The 18,983-nt window shown below is 40.5% G+C and overlaps 2 protein-coding genes across 6 annotated transcripts in view; both read right to left on the bottom strand.

The window, feature by feature from the left end:
- Nucleotides 1-171: 171 nt before the first annotated feature.
- Nucleotides 172-11,734, bottom strand: LOC106581140 (dual specificity tyrosine-phosphorylation-regulated kinase 1A). 4 transcript variants are annotated; one of them, XM_014162961.2, is made up of 12 exons: nt 10,924-11,734; nt 8,938-9,007; nt 6,758-6,954; nt 6,483-6,593; nt 6,121-6,309; nt 5,831-5,978; nt 5,422-5,708; nt 5,110-5,256; nt 4,843-4,983; nt 4,418-4,721; nt 4,081-4,205; nt 172-3,761 (listed from the first exon to the last, which is right to left on the bottom strand). In XM_014162961.2, the coding sequence occupies exons 2-12, from the start codon at nt 8,945-8,947 to the stop codon at nt 3,189-3,191; spliced, it is 2,232 nt and encodes a 743-aa protein (XP_014018436.1). In that variant the 5' UTR covers nt 8,948-9,007; nt 10,924-11,734; the 3' UTR covers nt 172-3,188. The 4 variants fall into 4 exon arrangements, with proteins under 4 accessions (XP_014018436.1, XP_014018437.1, XP_014018438.1 ...); XM_014162962.2 differs by lacking the exon at nt 10,924-11,734 and adding an exon at nt 10,118-10,887; XM_014162963.2 differs by lacking the exon at nt 8,938-9,007.
- A 1,004-nt stretch (nt 11,735-12,738) lies between these two features.
- Nucleotides 12,739-18,983, bottom strand: part of LOC106581141 (CD166 antigen homolog) — a 59,176-nt gene continuing 52,931 nt past the window's right edge. Inside the window, exons 10-16 of one of the 2 annotated variants that reach the window (XM_014162966.3) lie at nt 18,611-18,737; nt 18,241-18,362; nt 16,767-16,899; nt 16,127-16,156; nt 14,485-14,596; nt 14,225-14,375; nt 12,739-14,117 (exon numbers count right to left, since the gene is read on the bottom strand). In XM_014162966.3, coding sequence (XP_014018441.1) covers nt 14,261-14,375; nt 14,485-14,596; nt 16,127-16,156; nt 16,767-16,899; nt 18,241-18,362; nt 18,611-18,737 — 639 coding nt within the window. In that variant the 3' untranslated portion in view covers nt 12,739-14,117; nt 14,225-14,260. Of the gene's footprint in view, nt 14,118-14,224; nt 14,376-14,484; nt 14,597-16,126; nt 16,157-16,766; nt 16,900-18,240; nt 18,363-18,610; nt 18,738-18,983 lie in introns of those variants that run through there. The other variant, XM_082966662.1, reaches the window with a different exon arrangement.

Raw genomic sequence — 18,983 nt, 5'->3', positions numbered from 1 at the left:
ACACAAAGGAGTTATGAGGTTAAACAGTTATTGAGCACAAAAGTGGCCACTATCGTGGTCATTTATTTGGTATTTGTGGTGGTAATAGCATTGATACAAGACAGTGTATTCCTGGAAGAAATACACACTAGTGTGTGTGAAGAAGTGTAGAGGAACAGAGGCTCACAACAGTTCAATTAACTTCTTTTTATATATCATACATAAGACTGTCTTAATATAATACAAAGGGCATTGTCATATACACAGCAAAGTCTTGACTAGATCTTACAATCTGTGGATACATGGACTTATCCTTTTCTCCATGCTGTTCAGTTTTATAGTGCATGTTGCATGTACAAAAAATGTTATAAAATGTGAAATCAAAAATTGAAGGAAAATATATTCAAATGAAAATCAGAGGACTTGGGCTTCTGTAGGGTGAGGATATGTCAACAAGTACTCAAACATGTGTGAAACCCACAAACATAACAGCCTTATTGAAAATGGAACCACTTTTTCCCCAACCATGTGCTTTTCATACAACCAAAAAGTAAAGTTTGTGGATGTACATGCACTTACAATATACCCTGTGAAAATTAAGGTTTGAAGATCTAGCTTTCCCTGTTTGATTCAAACCCTACCTCATAGTGTTGTCCTGATGTAGTCAAGTACCTCTGCCCAGAGGCCACGTTACACCACTGACTAAGAAAACAGATCTTGCCCACTGAACGGTCACCAAATTGACAAACATAATCAACATACCAGCAGGAGCAAGGTAGTGAGTTCTATACTTCCTTTATTAAAAAAATATAAATATATACATAAATTCTATTTCCACTATTAAAAAGGGGCTGCATTTCATGACAACTGCTCTAGATCAGAGGTCAATCAGCATGATCTGAAACAGGCTCACACTTAAAAGGTTTTTTAAATCTTTATTTTGGAATGTTTAGTACCAGTATGAGTGTCAGCAAAACCACTGGCAGTTTCTGAGTCTCAAAAATCATGGAGGGGTATGAAAAATGACTGTGATTATAACCTAAACATTGAGATAAAATTTAAATATCATTACAGGTAGCTTTACAATTGAGTTTGTGGTTATACCAAACATGATTTTTCCTTGTGTGATGTGCTCTCCCCTGAACTATGATGACAGTAGAAGTGTCCTGCGGTCTGTGTGTAACTAAGAAGGCTGTTATGAGCAGGACTTTGGTCTTGTTACTTTTCCAGAGTAAAAAAATAAAATAAAAATGAAAGCATAAAAAAGCACTTCAAAATCCCTGATATAAAATAAAATGAACAAAATGCCTTTACTAAACGGTAGCGTTCTACGGACATGCATGTCTGCCAAAGTTGAGCACAGATGCTCAGGACAATAGCATGAGGGCTGACTGGTACCCTTCCCATTTGAATAGGACCAGGCTCACAAGGAGGTGCACTTCCAAATCACTTAGAAAATCAGATTTACTGCAATTGTCTGTACAGTGCCAGGGTAATGAGACTACAATAGTCTTGAGTTTTATGGCAGTAGCTAGCATGTTGCCAAATTATGTATGAAAGGCAGCAAAACCCTTTAAAAATAGTATAAGTGGGGGAAATGCAGAAATAGAATGCAGAGGTCTCCGTTGAACCATCAGCTTTTAATTCTGCTACTCCGGAGCCTGCAGAGTAACTACCAATGTCTCTAAACATACCAAGGTTAAAATAGACTCCCAAAAATAATCTACCAATTAATATGGAAACAGGCTTGGAAAAACATTGCAACCAAATCTGCTTAGAATATACGGTAGCTAACAGTTGTTGAACTTAACGGTTTCCAGTTTTGCTAAAGCAATATATTGCAGCGGTTTTGTATTGACGTTAAAATAAGATCTTGATAAACTGAGTCAAAAGTGGTGAACTGCTACATTATTGGTTACAGACACCTAATATGCTATAAAACTTTGGTATAAAAAGAAATATCCAAAGGGAAAATAAATTCTTGTAAGATTCACAGCATAATTTGAGGAGAAAGAAAGGCAGTCACTTCACTAATTTTTTTCTCTTCAGTTTCCGTGTTTAAGATGGAGACATTTGTGCAGGTGTTCAGATGAGGAACTACATGCAAACGGGGGAAAAAACTTGAAAAAAGGGACTCTGGAAAAAAGTTATTTCCACCACAAAATCCTTAATCTGTGAACAAGATTTGAAGGAAGTAATGTTTAGGAGATTGGTGTGTACAAGACCCTGTAATGTGGGGCCCCATAGATGAGAAATCTTTGTAGAGAAAGGCCTCAGAAATCTTCATTCTTAAATGACCTTTTTCTATAATTTTTTATTCTCCTTAAACAATTAAGGGCTGTCTACAGATAAAAATAGAGGAAAGCCATCTTAATTAAAATGATAATGTCCAGCTCCGACCCATTCCAAGTCCATGAGTCGTAAGGCCAAAAGGTTATCTGAGAACCAGCCACTGACTGAACCAGTCTTCCCCCACGCTGGGCCGGACCCTTTTCTTCTCCAGAGCCCATCTCTGCTCTCTCGTCTGTGCCAGGCCAGGGCCGGGACCAGCTCACCAGGTCCCCAGGGGGGCAGCGCTCCCCCCCCCCCCCCGACATTTTTCACCTGCAGGGTATCCCCTCCACTGTCTGGGCCAGCACACACTATAGGAACTCCACTGCTATGTGCTCCCCTCTCAGAGTTACACAATACCGACAGACAACACGAAATATCACCGCAAACACTTTCCTCCTGGTCAAGCTAAAGGTTTTAAAAGCAGCTCTTCTGTGAAAATTCACTTTAAAAAAGGGTAAAACAATCAACAACCTGTGGAAGAAAAATGTCAGAAATTCCACAGTTTGAAATAAGAGGATGTGTTAGCATTTCATTAGACAGCTACCTGTAAAACTGCTTCTAACTTTATCCCCAAATGCTCACCAGAATATTTTGCCACATAATACCAGATGGTGGTTATTTGTTACATGAATTTTGTGAAATGGCAGATGGATGTCTCAATTTTACTATGCTTATTCTGCAACATTACCATGTGCCTAATGATTGCAAAAAGAAAACTGACAGAAATCACATTCTTTTAACAAAGGTTCTTCTCTGTAGTAGCGGTTCAGCGATATCTCCCTTCTGACGTGAGCAGCTTTAGTTCAACACACCTGTTGTAAAAAACACCTTAAAAATGACGCACAGGGGGAACACACAGCCAAATGTCAGTGCAGTCACGAGCTGGCCATGGAACTCTGCTGCACACACACTCCAGTCATGGGAGACTCCTCCCGGTCCATGCCCTGCCTCATGCCCAGGTGGCCCTCCGGTAGGTAGTGAGCCGGCCCCGTGTTTGTGCCCATGGGGTAAGCGGGGTGGGCAGCCATGCCCGTCTCCTGCCGGGGGTTCGAGAAGGCGCCCATCCCCATGCTCAGCCCGCCATGATGCCCAAAAGGCAGGTGGCGGAGCTGGTAGGCCTGGTTGCCGTGATTCCCAGTGGAAGAGGAAGATGTGGAGGAAGAGGAGGCAGAGGAAGACAGGGAGGTCATGGACAGATGGCCATGCACCACCTCCATGGAGTCCTGTGTGGAGGAGCTGTGTGTGGGGGAGGTGTAGTGCCGCGGGCGGGGCCGTGTGGCCATCACCTGCCCGTGGTGATGATGGGGGTGGGAGTGGGGGTGCAGGGCTTTGGGGTGCTGAGGGGGGACGTGGAAGGTGGTCTCCTGGACTGGGTGGGTCTCTCCGGCCACCGGCTCTGGTCCGACCCCACCTCCCCACACCAATGGGGGAGGGTAAGGCTTTCTTGCCTGTCAGTGCACCACAGAGAAATAAATTAATGTCTCTCGTACTAGCTCCGACTTTGCTGATCACTACTTTGAGGAAAAATGTACTTACTATGACTGATGTGGTTGTCCCACCTAGCTATCTTAAGATGAATGCACTAACTAAGTGGCGCTGGATAAGAGCATCTGCTAAATGACTAAAATATTAAATGCTCCTTGGAAAATGTTACAATTACATTACCAGTGTATTTAATTACACTTAAATAATAGACTACATTAGGACTTACAACAGGTTGTCTAATGATGAATTAGCTTATTCAAATGAATGACAAAGACATGTCACCTGTGGACAGAGGGTGTCACCGTCGATGGCTGGCATCACTGCCCCAAAGTGCCCCCCGCTGTGTAGGTGGTGATGGGTGGGGTCTGACCTCGCTCTACCACTGGTACTTGTCCCAGACGACCCTCCTGCAAGAGAAGAGGGCACAACCTCAGCCTAAGTCCAACACACTCAAAGACAACGCAAAAATGACCGAACATAGAAAAGGTTGAAAACACTTAAAGCACCACCATTGGTTTGGTTTCCCACCAGTGCACTGAAAAGGGACAACTGAGACATGAGTCCACAACAGCAATATTCAGAGGAGAGAAAGGGGGTCGATTGAGCCAGGGAGTGTTACCTGAGCTGGAGGAGGTGCTGGAGGTGGTTCCAGAGGACTGGGACTGCTCCAGCGCCGGGCTGGTAGACACGCTGCTGCTCGTGTTGGTCCCCTCGTCTGCAGTCTTCTTGAAGAAGCTGTGCTGCAGGGCGTAGTAGGGCTGGATGCGGCTCTTGGGGTCATAGTCCAACATCCGAAGGATCAGGTCCTTGAACTTCAAATAGTCAGCAACAGCATGGCCAGACTCCCCCGCCCGCCGGCCACCTGGACCACCGGCCTCCACACCCAGGATGGAGTGGAGCTTCCGAGAGGCTGGAGGCTTATACTGCTCAGAGGAGAGACGAGGGGGAGAGACAGGGAGGGGTTGTCAGGTACTTGAACCTGAATACACAACCAAAAGCCAATGTTAGGACACCATATTGAGAAGGGAACTACAGCAGACTCACCCTTTTGCCATCTTTGGTCTTCTTAACACTCCATGTGCCATCCGATAGCTTCTCAAAGAACTTCCTGGCTTTTGGGGCTAGGTCCATAATGTGATTGGGGGGGATACCAAGAACTTCAACTATCTTATTCATCTGGTCCACCTGAGAATTATAGAACAAAACAAAATATTGCCATGGATTAAATGTTAATTGCACATATCAAATTTATTCACTCAAAGTTGGCTATATTTAAAACAATCTCCAGCTAGTCAGTCAAGCACACTGTACCTCGTTGGCTCCACTGAAGAGGGGCTCTCCAGTGTGCATCTCCACCAGGATGCAGCCAAGGGACCACATGTCGATGGCCAGGTCATAGGGCATGCCCAGCAGCACCTCTGGGGAGCGGTAAAAACGACTCTGAATGTACTGGTATATCTGAGGGAGGAGAAAGAGTCAATCACAACCCATTCTTACCGATATCATTACAGATATCAGCGTTACAACAATCTTGAAAACAGAACATATGCAAGAAATGAGACTTGTGCAAGATACAAGGTTAAACTCTTTTGGACCAAGACGATAAGTAGTAGATTAGCATACCCTCTGTCCCAGTTGGCAGGAGCTGCCAAAGTCTACTATCTTGATGGCGCTCCTCTTGGGGTTGCACAGCAGGATGTTCTCAGGCTTCAGGTCACAGTGGATGATGCTGAGCTCGGGCGTGGCCAGGAACAGCAGCGCAGTGCAAAGCTGCTGAGCAAACTTCCTGGTCAGGTTGAGAGAGACGCCGCGGAAGTTGGTGTTTCGCAGCAGGTCGTAGAGGTTGTATGAGAGCATCTCAAACACCAGGCAGAGGTGGTTCCGGAACATGAAGTGACGTTTCAGGTGAACTACATGACAGGAGAAATAGTGTCAGTCAGGTGTGGCTGACACACATACAAGAGAGATTAGTGTAAAACATGACAGTGCGCCATAATGGCTTGGAAAACAGACAAGCACTAGAGTGCATTACCTATGTAGTATTTCATTTCGGTGTCATGTTTGTTCATGAGCTCTAGGAGGCGCACTTCAATCTGGGCTTGATTGAGAAAAGCTTTCTTGTTCTTGATGATCTTGATGGCAACCCACTCCTGCTCTACACGGTCATAAGCTTTTACAACCTACAGCAATCCAAAAGAGAAAAAACACCAACATATTTTCTTGTTATGTTTTAATCACACTAGCTGCCCAAGTGCTCAAAATGAGAGCAATTTCCAAAGTTCATCATGGGAATAATGTTGATAATCATTTACAAAAGTGTACCTGTCCAAATGACCCTTTGCCTATCAAGGAGTCAATCTCATAGCGGTCCATCCACTTCTCCCCATTCTTGACAATGTAATCGTAGTTGTCATCGTCGTAGCCATCATTGAAGACCTTCCTCTCTTTCTTGTGACTGGAGTCTTCACCCTGACCCGTTTGGTGCCGCCGCTTCTTTTTTGCATAATACACCTAAAGTTCAGGAAATAACCCAAATACAGACATGAGCATATGTACTTCCTGATCTAAATGAGAATATGAAAAATATTCTAAACTTGCATTGTTTGTTACATCTGCAATTCAAACACTCAAATATGAAATGTTGTGACAATTGCAGTACATTGAACAGCAGAAACCAGTCTCACCTCATTGATCTGTTTATAGGTTTTGATAAGGTCTATAGAGAGCTTCCGCAGGGGAGCCAAAGTAGGGTCACGAAAGCACTGGGGCATGTGCCTCTGTAACAACAATGATCTCTGACAAAACAAAAATGAATTCTTACACTTTGCAATAGAAATGACAGGCTAGTTAAAGTTCTGATTACTATTGGGTACGTGTGTGTATTAAAAAGTGTATGATTCTGTACATTTTTGAATGTTTGTGTCTAACAAATTGAAAGGTTTCTGTGTTGCTTGTATACCGGGTTGGCAGTGAGCTGTTGCGTTTGGTCGCTGTACGGTAGGACCGCAGCAGTTTGGTCAGTGCTCGGCTGATGGCGGTCACTGTACTGCTGGTGTGTATGGGGCATTGGAGCAGCCATCTGAAGACCAGCAGCGTGGAAAGAAAAAGAGGGCGCAAGCCGGACGGACGAAGGTTTGCATGCTGAAGTCTCTCCTCCTGAAAGAAATCAACATTGACACGAATTAACGCTGAAATTGTAAAAATAAAATAAAATGCATTATACAAACTTCCCCTGAAGTAGCGACAACTCAATTAGATTTTTCAGACTGATTTCTGTCAATGGAACGTTTCCTGCCTTGACAAACTGATCTAAAATACCACTTCAAGAGGTCTAGAAGTGTAAGACACTGAGCACCCTGACCTTTAACCCTTACTATGCAGTATGAATCTCAATGATTATCTACAATTCTGAAATGGGATGTTGATAAATTCAAACTTTTATTTATTTAACTAGGCAAGGGTGATAAATTCTAACTAACATGTTACGGTCAGTGTAATTTACCTCATACATTGACATGAGTAGGAGACATATAGGCCCATCTATTACTGTTAAATAGTGGTATTATTCAAGTTATATATGGTATGTTTGTTGTATTAGTATGCATGAGGGCCCCTTTGTATCAAATGGAAGTTCTTGGCTTATACTAGTAATAACACTAAATATCTGTGTCCTTGTACATTGTGTAAATGCTTAAAAAAAAAAGCATATATATATATATATATATATATACTTAAAACATGTTCATATGGTAAAGAAAATAGGCATTTATTTTTTTATTAGCCTTTGTGGGGGGTGGTGCTGTAGAATATGTACTTTTAAAATCCGGAATAAAAATGACATATCTATACACCCTGGGAAGTAAAGCATCCTTCTCTTTCTGTGAAAAGAAACCAGAAAATTATTATAGTAGCTTGTTCATCTATCAGCATCTCTCACCAGACAACACAATTCACCAGTGCTACACAGTAACCACTATTCAGAATCCCAGCAACAGCACCTAATTAGCATAGCCTATCACCACAGAGATACAGCGTGATTTGGCAAGCCCATCAACGCACAGGCCAATCACAACGCAGTATGCAAATAACCTACTTTTGTTGCCAGGGCAGAGCAGCTCCCATTTTCCAATGAGAAACCAAGAAATAAACAAGAAATAAAATTGAACTTTGGCACACTTAGAGGCCGCTTTCAGCACACTAGAGCCTGGCAGCAAAATAGCAGCACAGCCCAAAACCTGCACTCCATCTGAGAGCACTAGAAACAGAGCTGACCCAGCTGTGGAGGAACAAATATATCCAGACAGATAGATATTATTAGGAAAACCTTTGAAATAAAAATGTACAGTAGCTAGTGCAGGAGAATCCAGTTTTTAATTATACAATTGTACTATGCCATTTCTGACATGTCATACTTACAATAATAAAACATGTATAAGGTATAACTGATTGTGGGGGTGACCTCAGAATCTGACAAAAACAAATATGGTAGCTTATTCTAACCCTACTACTTAATCACCATTGTACATTTAATATTATATAGGCCTTTATATAATTATGTACTATTGTTATATCTGGGGCTGGTCAGTTCACACTTGTCCTTTGCGTAACTGTTCAACAATGCTTGCCAGTTGCTCAAGCATGCTTCCAAGCTCACTATATGCAAAAGACTAGTCTAAGGATGACTGGCATTTCATTCTTTCTTCTCCACTTTCTTGGCTGACATCTTGAGGTGCACCATGGTTCTACTTTAAACTTCACTCCATTTCATGTAATCCCAAATTGTAAACTTAATAATGCAACCGAAATTCCAGGGAGAACGCACTGTAATGGTCGAGAGGAACACGACAAGGCAGTGGTAATCAAGAATTGAAAGACTTAATTTGAACATGTGGAAAGTCTAATAAATAATATAAATCTACTGTGACTGACTTATGGTGGAAATGTCTTCATGTGCAATTTGCTTTGCACGACAGACAACTGAAAGTTGTTTTGAAGTAAGCAGGTAATTTATTTAATAATTTAAGTATTATGTTTCATGTATATTTCTGATTGACAAGATATGGTTAGGCTGTGGGGGGAATTCAGAAGAGTGCCTCCTCCCCATGAAAGAGAAAATATATGTCAGTTATTGCAGCTAACCTGGATGCATCTTCTCCTGTAAAATTTCATATCATCCTGGAAGGAGAGTCCAGCAGCAAACCACAACCCACTATAAAGAACAAAAAGGAGATAAGTATCATTCATTGACTGTGCATTTTAGGTGGGATCTACTTTCCAAAAGCACAAAAACTTGATGGAAAAAAACAGGGAGGAAAAATGCCAAAACAGTGCAAAGGCACGGGCAAAAAATGTAAACTACTGGATAGTAAAATGCACATATTTTGTAACTTTAGAAAACTATAATCACTCCAACAACCACCTTTCCCCAGTCAGTCTGGTTAATCTCAGGGAACCAATGATTCTCAACATGCCTAACACAATTAACCTTATAAATCTATGATGTATGAGGCTGTTGACTTTTTGCAAGAACAGTTCAGAAACATGATTTCACACCAAAACAGGTGCCATCCAAACAAGCAGGTCAAATCAGCTTGACCATTGTTGTGGACCTAGTAAAACTTGAGATCTCCTCTCAGAATGTCTTTAGTCATTGTCAAAGTTCACGGGGACCAGTAAGGAGAGAAAAAAATATCTGAAATGTATGCATTCAATACTGTAAGTCGCTCTGGATAAGAGCGTCTGCTAAATGACAAATGTAAAATGTTCTGGCGTTTCATTAACTTTATATACACATGTCATGAAGATGACCCAAATGACTCAACAGCAACTAGCTAATAAAATATTACATTATGTATAGACAGTGAGTTTAAGTAGTTTTAGTGTGGGAATGCTTGCTAAATATGATATGCAGTACAAGCCCACATTGCAACGCAAAAATGTTTTGAACACAAACTGTATACCATTCAAATTATTCAGAACTGTGCATATAAAGTAAAGATAATGCTTCCAACTGTACCACTAAGGTTAACCAAGGTAATTGCCTGTGAAGCATAAACGATAGAAACATTCCGCTTTCAGGACCGTCTTCTGAACAGTTCCTTTCCTGACTATTGAGTTGAGGCATGAACACAGGCCTAGCTACATTGATATAGTTTTAATTCGAATTTTAAGTGTTGTATGTAACTTCATATCTAACTGTCTATCCTATAACATTTTTTATTTATTAAAAACGATTCCGTTTTGCTACATACTTGCACACTCAAAACGGCATGTCATCAATTCAAAATATGGAATTGTTAACTGTTAGCTAGCTACTCACAGGTGATGGAGTATTTCTCGCCATGGTTGGAATTTCGAAAGCAAATCATCAGTTTAGTTTAGCCTTCTCAAGAGCAGAAATGTCAGTGGCAGTCTGGCTTCGTCTACAATGACAAATACTACATAGCTAGCTTACTCACTAGCTAACGTTACCCTTCTAGCTTTGGTACGTTAAGGCGAGCAATCCGTTTCCTCTCGCCAGTGATTGCAGTGACGATGTCTTCTGCGAGCGAGCTGTATGGGCCTAACGTTAGCTTACTAGCCAGTTACGTTAGATGACCAGTTAGTGAGTTAGTTAACTAGCAAGCCAATAACGCTGGTTATGGGCCCTAATTGTTAACTGGATAACGATCGTATACTCAAACGTTCGCTACCACGTTATCTTGCCCCCAACTTTCTAACAGGTTAACGTAAGCTAGCTACGGTAGTTAACGCGTCAGCTTTGCTTGCCCATAAATACTTAACGTAAGTTAATAGTTAGCTAACGTTAACACTTTGACGTTACGTTAGCTAATGTTATCTAGCGGCTAACGTTAGTTACAACTAAAGGGCAATGCGGTTAGATTTTTTTTTTAGCTAACTAGCTAGGCTTAAATGTTAGGAGTAACTAGATCCAGAGCGCTAACGTTAGCTAGCGAATCTGTACTGGCTAATGTTAGCAGCATTCTTACGACATCCGGCCAATGCAATGGTTGCTGCTGATCGTTAGCTAGATGACCCTAAGTTACATTAGCTAATTACCACTCCATGTAACGTTAGCTGCCTTTATTATACAACACACATAGTCAGCTTCATACACGGGCTCACCTCTGATGGCACGATCTTCATTTAAAGTCAATTAACCTGTATGATAGGGCAACTTATCCAGCTTGAGCTTCTCCGCCCCCACTGTCATCGGCTAAGTTAACAGTCAGTCACAGTCAACCTAATTCCCGTAACGCGAAGGTGAAAAGTCTCCTCCACTGGCAAACCAAGTAAAAAAAAAAAAGGCCATCCAAGTAAAACTTCTTGACGATCAAATGCGTCCCCAACCAACAAAATTAGTTATCCACCCAACTTCGACTAGCATCAGCTGACGACTAGCGCCAGCTAGCTATCTAGTTGACTAAACGAACGTGGCTACTATTAACTAGCGAAGGTTAGCCAGTTAGCTAACAAGATTCTGTAGCTAGGAATTCAACCGCTAAATAAAAGGTAGCTACATTCAGATTGTTCCGTTTTCTTGCAAGCTCACCACGGGAAACATGGACGTAGGCAACCATGACTAAAAATAATGAAGACCCCAAAAATATGAAACCAATATCATGCCCTAAGATACACGCTTATTTTTGGACAAAATGTTTTATGTCAATTTTCACAAAATGGCGCGCGTCCCAAACCTGCGCAGTGAACCGGCCCGGTAGACCAGAGACACTGACAACTAACTATAAGTGCGGCTCTCACTACATATATTTAAACTATGCTAAATCATTTGCCTTTTACTTGTCCTAATCCGATCCATTCGACGCATCGTTTTCAACACAAATGTCAATGGTATATCCAGTGATTGCATTATTCCGGCGGGAAGGGACAACATTTGAAAAGACCTTCTGACAAAATGGCGATTGCCTGAGTTGTTACTATGACAACTGTCAATCAATCTATCAAATCCCCGGATGAACCAATGACGAGGATAATTCAACCATAGATTCAACGTTGTACGCTGTCATAACTTGTCAATCAATCAGTAATTCTAATGAATAAATTGTCTCAATTTAATTATAACATTCTAAAGTAGAATAAAATAATCTAGATAGGATTTCTAAATTCGAAAAAAAAATGCATGAATAGTTAGTTGTGTTGCAGGAATTTGCCAAACTTTATTGCATTCATGTTTGAGGCAGTACTAAAACTGTATGACTGCAATAACACATTTTCAGAAAATGAAATGCAAGACATACAGACCTAGTCTTTTTTACAGTCAGATTGACATCATGATTCCTGAATATAAACAAGCTGTGTGATATTGTTGCATAGAAGAACACATCTGTAAAGTACATTCCTGATCAGGACAGCAGACTAGCTGTATAAAGGGCATCCACATTTTATTTATCTTTAGCCTATATTGTATGGCTGTCAGTTTAAAGGTTCTCTAAGGTTCTATAAACTCAGTTTTGCAAAACTTGACTCTTGACATGAATTTACTAGTAACATTTAACATGTGACAAGATATTAATAAATCACATCAAACTACTGAAAGCAACCTGATTGAAATATCCAAGTGGGATCTTATTAGTAACATTTTTGATCTCTGAATGATGATGAAGCAAATCCTTGTGCTATGTTCTTTGGCCAATGGATGGCAGCATACATCCTTTCTATGTGCAGTTCTGGATTTCTGATTATCATGGTCCTGTGTGATTCTGAATTGACTTACCAGTGCCCTGCTATTAGCGTTGAGGAATGCCCAATAGTGGTCCAATTGTAAAATATGGATTTATGGATGATACGACTGAACAGAGACTGATTCTCTGGGATTTTGGGGGTGTATATGTACCTATTCTCAAAGATATCTGATGGCGATACTTTTTATGATGTATTGTGAGCAGAATGACAGAGCCAACAAAACATTCTTTAACATGATTCTTCAAAATGTAGGCTACACTTTATTTTAAACAAAAGTACAAAAACAAAAGCCAGTATTTACAATACTTGCATGGCAATATTTACCCTCTTTGGTCTTATTTCCAATTTGTTGATTTCACATTAACTACAACGTAGGACACAAACAGCAAGCTGACAGTATGAGATATGTGGTAAATCTCATAGAAATCTACAGAAGGCTCAAAATCCACAGAAGGCTTACATTATAATTATTATTGTCAAATAACTGCAAGAAATTACTATCAATTGTTCAGTACCTTTAAAGCTAAGTGGTTAAATTTGTGAGAATAATTGAATATTACTAACAGAGATGCTAACCTTGAACAATATAAATAGCTAAAAATAACCAAAACAAATCACAATTACATCTAGGTCTGATATATTTACAGGTTCAGTAAATGCTACTCATAACCCTGACCTAAGTTGTGAAGTATACAACTGCTGGACAACTTGTCTCTTTACACATAAAAAATTACATAAAAGCACAGAATTTAACACTGTGAACACAACTGAGATAAGACATATTCTGTAATGTAGTGGTTATGTCCAAACTAAACACAACCCACTGATACACAAACAGATGGTCAGAGTGTACTGCATGCCTAACAGCATCACTCAATCTCCTGATACTTTTGATGGCAAAAATGTACAAAAAACAAACAGGAACCATGTAACATGTCATGAAATAATTTGTACAACAGATCTTCTACTTCTTGCAATGCAAAGTGATGCATCTTGGTATAATGCTTAACTCATATTACGTTACAACCAAAGCTGGTTATGTAGTCTATACCCTTCCCTTAGCCCTTTCATTAAAATATTCAACAGTTTATTTTTCCAATGGAGACTAAACAAAATGGCAGTGTATGTTTCATAAAAAATTGACAAAATGTATTGACTGTGTTTGGTTGTGTTGATGATATGGAACTGAGATGGAACAGCAGTGAAGACCTTCAGATCCTCTATAACGCATTGAGGGTCAGGGAGGGATAGGCCAATGCACACATCCTGACAGAAAAGGCATCTGGCCCAGTAGTTATTCTAATAGCAATAACGTTAATTCAATCCAAGCCAAACACTCCAATTGGCATTTTTCTCAATTTGACCAAAGCCTTCTTAACCAACACTTGAAACAAAAACTATTACAGAGGAAAGTTAACACATTTTATCCATAGCGCAGACAATTTAGGCTTATGTACAACACATATCCTTTCATTTAGCGAGTTTTTTTCTTTCAGTAATCAGAGGAAATAAAGTTTTGTGGATAAGTCCAAATCCAAATGGTCTTCATCCAGTTCAATGCCCCCTTTTCAAATTTTAACAGAAGTGAGCAAAACCTTCTAGTTGCCGCTTCCGCACTGCAGAAAAATGGTGATGATGTTAACGGCATCTTTTAATCTAAAACATAACAAGTAAATATTCTAATATACAGTAATAGACGTGTTTTTTAAGACATGTTCTTTACCTTTTTTTTCTCTCATTCTTTAAACATTCCTTTTCTTTACACCTCAACTTTCTGGCTGTTTTCCTCCAGCTTCTCCTCTATTTTCTCCTCCAGTTTCTTGCTCTCCTCAGTGGATCCATCCTCCTTCTCACCAGTCTTCCAGCTGCCTTGCCTTTTAACACATATCAGATTGTTTAACACAAATCACAGCCCTCCAATAATAATACATACATCACCATAACATGCTATATATGAATGGCATTTTGATTGAATTAACTTACTTGGATTTCTTCATGTACAGCCAGTATGCTAGACCCACAACTACAGTGGCCAGGAGCAGACCAACAATAACTCCCACCACCAACTTTGTTGTGTCACTGTCATCTGATGAGCCTGTAAAGGCACAGAGAGAGAGAGGAGAAACATCAGAAACAAGGAGAGAACATTCTGCAAATGAAGAGACTGCAAAAATACATTTGCGTATGTATAAACAGGGTTAGGTAGGTTACTTTCGGAATGTAATCTGATACAGTTACTAGTTACCTGTCCAAAACTGTAATCGGTAACGTAACTTTTGGATTACCCAAACTCAATAATGTAATCTGATTACTTACTTTTGGATTACTTTCCTTTTAAGAGGCATTAGAAGAAGACAAAAAGGATCGATCAAACGCATTTGGTGTGTCATCATAGTGGTCTCTGACCAGAGATGGACATATTTCAATTACTTTTGAGTATTTTGTATTTCACCAGCCTGAACTACTACATCCAATGTATTTGGTAACAATATACTTTCGAGACCTGTAACTTGTATTACAAAAAAATATATAAAATACAAAATACTTTTCTATACCATTTATTTTATAGCGGTTCACAATTTTGTGTCCCCCTTTCATCCTGCATTGGTACCAGAAGTCTACTGACAATGGTGTGATAAGAGTGTCTGATAAATTACCAAAATGTAAATGTAAAAATGAACACTTGCCAAACACTTACATTTTGGTCATTTAGCAGACACACTTATCCAGAGTGACTTACAGTCAGTGCATTCAACTAAGGTAGATAAACAACAACAACATATCACAGTAATGGCAAGTAAAACACTCAGGTGGAACAAACTTGAGTCCCAAAAGAAAATGGTAAAACATGAGGATAAATATGAGAGCAGAGCAAGCAGATCAACAAAAGTAGCGAATTTCAGCTTTTTCACCCTGGGAGGCCTGGGACCAATGGAGTTAAACTTGTGCCTTTTTTCAATGCTGAATTGAATGTCATTAAGAAAATAGAAAGATGTCAAAATAAATTTTTTCACAAAACATCCTTTCTACAATAATCTACTTTTTCAAAAGTATCCGTAATCTGATTACAATATTTTTGCTGGTAACGTAACTGATTACAGAAGAAGAAAAAATGATCAGTTTACATGTAACTGATTACATGTAATTAGTTACTCCCCAAACCTGTGTATAAATGTCAATAAATCCATATGAATGAATAAGGTATACACATTCATGCTGCAAAATTCAATGGTTGTTATAGAATTTGTAACCTTCTGTATTATGGTTTAGATAAATGTGAACTGCTCCTTGTGAACATGTAATAAATACAATTTTGGCAAATGAAAGTATGGATAACATTGAGAGATTGTCAGGATGCTGGTGGCTCCACTCCTTCTGATCCTCAGAATTTGTATGTTTATCTTAACAAATATTTCCTACACCCCCAGCACCACATCTTGTTGTTCAACAGTGTTTCAGCAGTGGGGCAATTTGTGGATGCTGTTACTCTGAGATTGTGCTCTGGAGGGTATAATGCACAATAGCAGATTCCACTTTCTCTGGGAAGCTTATATATTTTTCTACAGAATCCCTCCTCTCCTCCCTCTTGCTACAGGAAATGTTAAAGAAGATCATCACAACTTACCTTGTTTATCCATTCTCACCTCCTCAAATACTGAAATCAGATATAAAGTTATATTAACGTCCAACCCAGAAATCAATTAAGTATACTGTATAATGTCATTGGTCAGACAGTGTGTTATCGGCTATGTTAGACTCTAGCTTGACTGTAACACGGTGTGGGTTGTTTAGATTTCCTGGTCGCATGCAAACTGAGAACGTGACGTCAGAGGGGGGAAAGGATAGAGTCCAGCATCCCGACAAACAGACCAAAAGTGAGGGAGAAGAATGAAAAAGGGAAAATGCTTTTCCAAAAACACAAAGATGAGTGAGATATTGCTGTCTGTACTGATTTATCTAATCAAATACTGCAGAAACCAAAGGGAAATTATTGCCAAGGAGCATGCATAGTATGTCCAGTATGCATAGTAGCATGTTTTAGGTTGGCTAGAGACAAGAACTAGGTCCCCATGGCCAAGGTTCCCTCCATAAAACATTTCTATACTTTTTTACTAATCAGCATGCATACAGACAGTGGAGGAGTTTGTTAGCATCGGGAGAGGGTGGTCGACCAGATCCACACAAGGATTAGTGAGTTACCCTTTAGAGAGGAAGGAAGGGGATAGGACAGGGAATTGTAGGCCATACCACCACACTGTACTTACAGGTCGACACGTTAATAGCCCTGGTGTCCTGGCCAAGCTCATTGGACACAGTGCAGACAACGGTCAGGTTGACTGTAGGCACAATGGTCAGCTTGTGTGAGATCTTCCCATTGACGTAGGGACTTTCATCAGCCTGAAAATTAAATAGACGCAGCTGTTAGTGTACAATGGCTTATCGTACATCTTGTGTATCTGATGGAGATTTAAATGCCATGCAGAACATAGCTGCTTCCTCTTCAGTAATAGCACAAAGATGCATATCATAGAATTCTATTGCGAGGAATATATGGAATCTTATATTATTCCATGGCATAATGAATGTTGCTATAATCAAATAGAATCTGTATATTTCATATACTACCACTAGGAGGTGGTGTTGTATTTTCGTGAGGCTCAACCTATTCGTGATAAGGAGTACCTTTAGGGCATAGAGGCAGGGGACTAGAGAAACCCCCAGACAAACAGGCAACACCCTTTTCACATCTTCTAAGAATACGATATGGTGCGTCTGCTATGAAAAGAGCCAGCACTAAGCTTACATTTGATGTCTTATCCTATTTACTGTGAACAGGTTTGCACTGGTGTGTTCGTCCCCAGATGCGCAGAAATGTGAGCTGTGACTAAATTACTGTGTGTGAGTGACTCAGCCATAGAATATTCATCGAAAGAGGTCAGTGCAGCTTTGGAGTGGATTAATCATGCAGACCCAATGGGTGTGTGTCCCATGACCCCCCCCCCCCCCCCCCCCCCACACACACACCCTGGCTCATTGTGTAGCTGTGCTATCAGTGCACACACAGGTACGCCAAGAACAAAAATCCTTTGTCTTCATGACAGACCAATGCATAATAAACGTGGTGTGCATCTGAGAGAAGGAAACCTATCTACAAAAACACTGAGCCCATCAGTTTGGGAAGTGTCAGTCAGAAAAGTTTCAAGAAGAGAAGTTACTTAGGAAGTCACAAATAGTAACATAGTGAAAGACATTATGGGGAAGTTTGTCTGTCTGAAATAGTGTGGACAGTAAAATACCACAAGCACTCACTACAAAGACATCCAAAGGTTCATTGACTGTAAACGTCCCAGATTTAGAGTTCCCTGGCTTCCTGACAGATTCCAATAAAAGGAAGCTTAAATTGACTGTTTTTATAAGGTCAGGGGCTGCTTTCATATCGGCAGTAACACATCCGGAGAGATGGCGAGGATTTGTGTGTTCCGTTCCATTCATGTGGTGGCACTCCACAGAAAAATGGGTGCATGGCACAAGGTGTTGCCTTGAGAGAATTCCAGATAGACTGATGATTTTGTGAGTCTTTGCTGCTATTCCAGGATAGATAAGGGTATTGTGCGTTTTACAGTAACTGATGGATAAATACAGTATGTGTGGTCTGTATAATGAGTGTCCCTGCGGGTGTGAAGTCTAATGGCACCTCCTGTGTGCCTCCTTAGTGAAGATGTCTGTGTTTGTTCATACCGAGGTGCCGTTGACACTCCAGGCCACAGTGGGTTTGGGGGAGCCCTCAGCCTCGCAGGTCAGTACCTTGTGCTGGCCGTCCTCGCCACGCTGCTTGGCCAACCGCCGGATGACTGGAATACCTGCAAGAAGAAGCATGGCCTCCTCAGCTACACCATGCCATGCAACAACACCACATGATGTATGGACAACACAAACAAATATGGAGAAAGCTTCTCCCTGAAGTGGAACAGCTACTGGGGAATCAGGATCTTTGAATAAAAGTCTATCATTAGGAACAGGTACAAAAATCTATCTTTGAAAAACAGTGTTAAATGTGCCCAGTAACAGCACAAAAGCCTTAACTGAGTAAATGTCCCAAAGTCTTTACCTTCAATGACCAGCTCGAAAGAGGCTTTCTTGATGAGAGCACCCATGGTGACCACAACCTCATACTTTCCAGAATCCGAGTAGGTCAGCTTGTCAAACTTAGGCATTTTGTCTAGCTTGCCATTGTCCTGGAATGATATAAGATTAACCATTACATTTGTATTTTGGTCATTTAGCAGACGCTCTTATCCAGAGTGATTTACAGGAGCAATTAGGGTTAAGTGCCTTGCTCAAGGACGCATCGACAGATTTTTCATGTAGTCGGCTCGGGGATTTGAACCTGCGATCTGTTAGTTACTGACCCAATGCTCTTAACCGCTAGGCGCCCTTCACATGCATTTAAATTATGAAAAACACGCTGAAGTCATCTTATT

The sequence above is a fragment of the Salmo salar genome, chromosome 20 (assembly GCF_965601325.2).
Source record: "Salmo salar chromosome 20, fSalSal1, whole genome shotgun sequence".
NCBI lineage: Eukaryota > Metazoa > Chordata > Actinopteri > Salmoniformes > Salmonidae > Salmo > Salmo salar.
The sequence above is the reverse complement of the archived record's forward strand: the minus strand, read 5'-3'. Positions and strand labels throughout refer to the sequence as shown.